Raw genomic sequence first — 2,314 nt, forward strand, 5'->3', positions numbered from 1 at the left:
TGAAACGCAGCAGGGAACACGGGTCGCAACACCAAGTGGTCGGGAAAGCGTAGCGAGGTGTAGGAGATGTGAGCGTGAAACGGAAAGCGCGGAGACTATAGCGCGTGGAGAAGACATTAGAGTAAGTTGAGAAAAAGGTCGGGTGCGCGGAAAGCTGTGGCGGGGAAATTGCAATTGTTATGCGCCATTCAGGTCGAGTAGGTGTGACGAAGAGGATATATGCTTTTGGAGGAGTCTGCCTTTAGCGTGGAAGGAGAGAAATAAAGGTGTGGATGCGTGGATTTCAACGGGGCGGGATGAAGACGGCGAGGGAGTTTGGTGCGGATACAGAATGGAGAAAATTTGAGTGTGGTGGGGAAATAATGTCTCAGACGAAGTGACATGCAAATAACGCGAAAAAGTGTGAAAACAAGAGAGAATTGTGTGCTGGGAATGTGTAGGAATGACGGTGAAAATGCGGGCGTGGTGAGAAGGTTTGGACTAATGCAGATAAATAGGTTATGTAGGAGGCTGGCGTGCAGGGCGTGGCTCTATTCAAAGCACTTTGATTTAGGTCCGGGGGGAGAGAGTGGGCGTGGTGGGGGTCGTTTGACCGCCGCTCTGCTGCTGCTCGGCCAAGGGAGTTGATACGAGCAAAAGACATATACATAAGTAAACACCGAAATGTACTTGCATAAATATACATGTTTATGCGCGTGCAAGCAAAGGCAAGTATAATAATCAAAGTAAAATTTTGTGACTGACCTGCGACTGCAAGGAGGAATGTGCAGAGGACCCTCAGTGTTGCCATGGTTGTTACAAGTATTCCCCAAGTTTGTTGCAGAAGTCAAGAACAAGCTGAGTGTTAGTTGTTACGCCCTGAATTTACTGCCGTAACATTGGTCGCTAAGAACTCAAAAGCAAAAGCCACTGCGAACTCTTCACATTTGCCTCTGTTGGGAGTCATACAAGACACATTCACTTTGTCCAGTATGTACAATAGTTTCCACAGAGGCTTTTACACAGTGCGTGGAACCGTGTCCTCTTGGAACCCGGATGTGTTAGGCTGTGCAGAAGGCGTTCCAACCGGTCTTCTTAGAACGCATCACAAAAAAGTATGAAAAACCTTCATGTCGCACTTACTGGGGGCGGGAAATCTTAATCAACTATGGGGAACACGTCTTAAAAAAACGGATTACCTTCTTAGAAGGGAACACCGAACGGTGGGTTCACTATGGAACACACCTCAGGCTGTGCGGAGAACTTTGCTCTGACACAGTGAGTGGCTGAGTTTCTGTATCATGCCTGTGTCAGGTACGTCACTTGTAGGCACTGATAGACGATAGACAGGCAGTATGTAGATCATAAGGGACAATGTTTTGCAGGAGTACATGTAAAACGTCTCTGCCCCAACAGGAAGGTCAAGGTGACCGGCATAATGTGAGAAACAAGTCTTTTGCGTTATCGTGTTGCTCAATCCTCTTTGAACAAGTTCCTTTTACATTACAACGAGCACTCCCTTAACACAGTGATTGGTATACATACACCTTTGATAAACTATGTGGAATTTCTTATTAAAAAAAAAAAAAAAACTTGATTCGATAAGTCCTCACTGATGGAATTTGATCACTGCTTCCGGTCTCAGCTCTTGGTTAATGTTTCACTGTGGAGATTATGAAGTTCTATCAAGAAATATTATCAAGACATTTCATTTGCCGAGTATTTCCTTCCTTAAGCGTTGGTGTTATTCAGCCTTTAGTATACAGCTGCAGGAGCTGAAATATATGAAGGTGTAGTTATTAGCATGATGAAAATAATAGTAATATAATTAATATTTTAGTACACTTTCAGTATGAAAACTATTTATCGTCACTAGTATTAAATGTTGTTAAACCAATACCAATACTGCCTTTTCATAATTTTAAATAATAAATCGAAATCTTCGCTTCCAAAATAAATCAACAATGCATGATGTACACTACAAGGTGCAACAATGATCTACATCCCCAAGATTCTGCTATTCCAGTATTGCTTCTTTAATAACACTGATATCTGATAAGTAATAACTCTGCATATATCAGTTCGTGCCGGATTAGCAATAAAATAGTCTTTAGATTTGCTTATTGCAAATTATCTGAGTCAGTCTTTATCACAACGGTCAATTGATTATTCCTGTACCTCTTTCGCAGTCTTATAATATGAGCATGTTTACAAAAGTTTGCTTATTAATGCTTCTTTATATCTTCTGCACCAATGCAAATGTCCTTTTGCACGCGAAGTTCCTTAGGAACTACGAGAAAAAAATCTGAAAAAATCTCTCTCAACGTTATTGAAT

General features: G+C 41.9%; 1 protein-coding gene across 1 annotated transcript in view; it reads right to left on the reverse strand.

Moving 5' to 3' along the window:
* LOC119592624 (hemicentin-1-like) overlaps positions 1 to 2,314 on the reverse strand; it is a 32,815-nt gene that overhangs the window by 25,874 nt on the left and 4,627 nt on the right. Inside the window, exon 2 of the mRNA XM_037941517.1 lies at positions 745 to 1,754. Coding sequence (XP_037797445.1) covers positions 745 to 790 — 46 coding nt within the window. The 5' untranslated portion in view covers positions 791 to 1,754. The remainder of the gene's footprint in view (positions 1 to 744; positions 1,755 to 2,314) is intronic.

This window comes from Penaeus monodon, chromosome 30 (assembly GCF_015228065.2).
Source record: "Penaeus monodon isolate SGIC_2016 chromosome 30, NSTDA_Pmon_1, whole genome shotgun sequence".
Classification (NCBI taxonomy): domain Eukaryota; kingdom Metazoa; phylum Arthropoda; class Malacostraca; order Decapoda; family Penaeidae; genus Penaeus; species Penaeus monodon.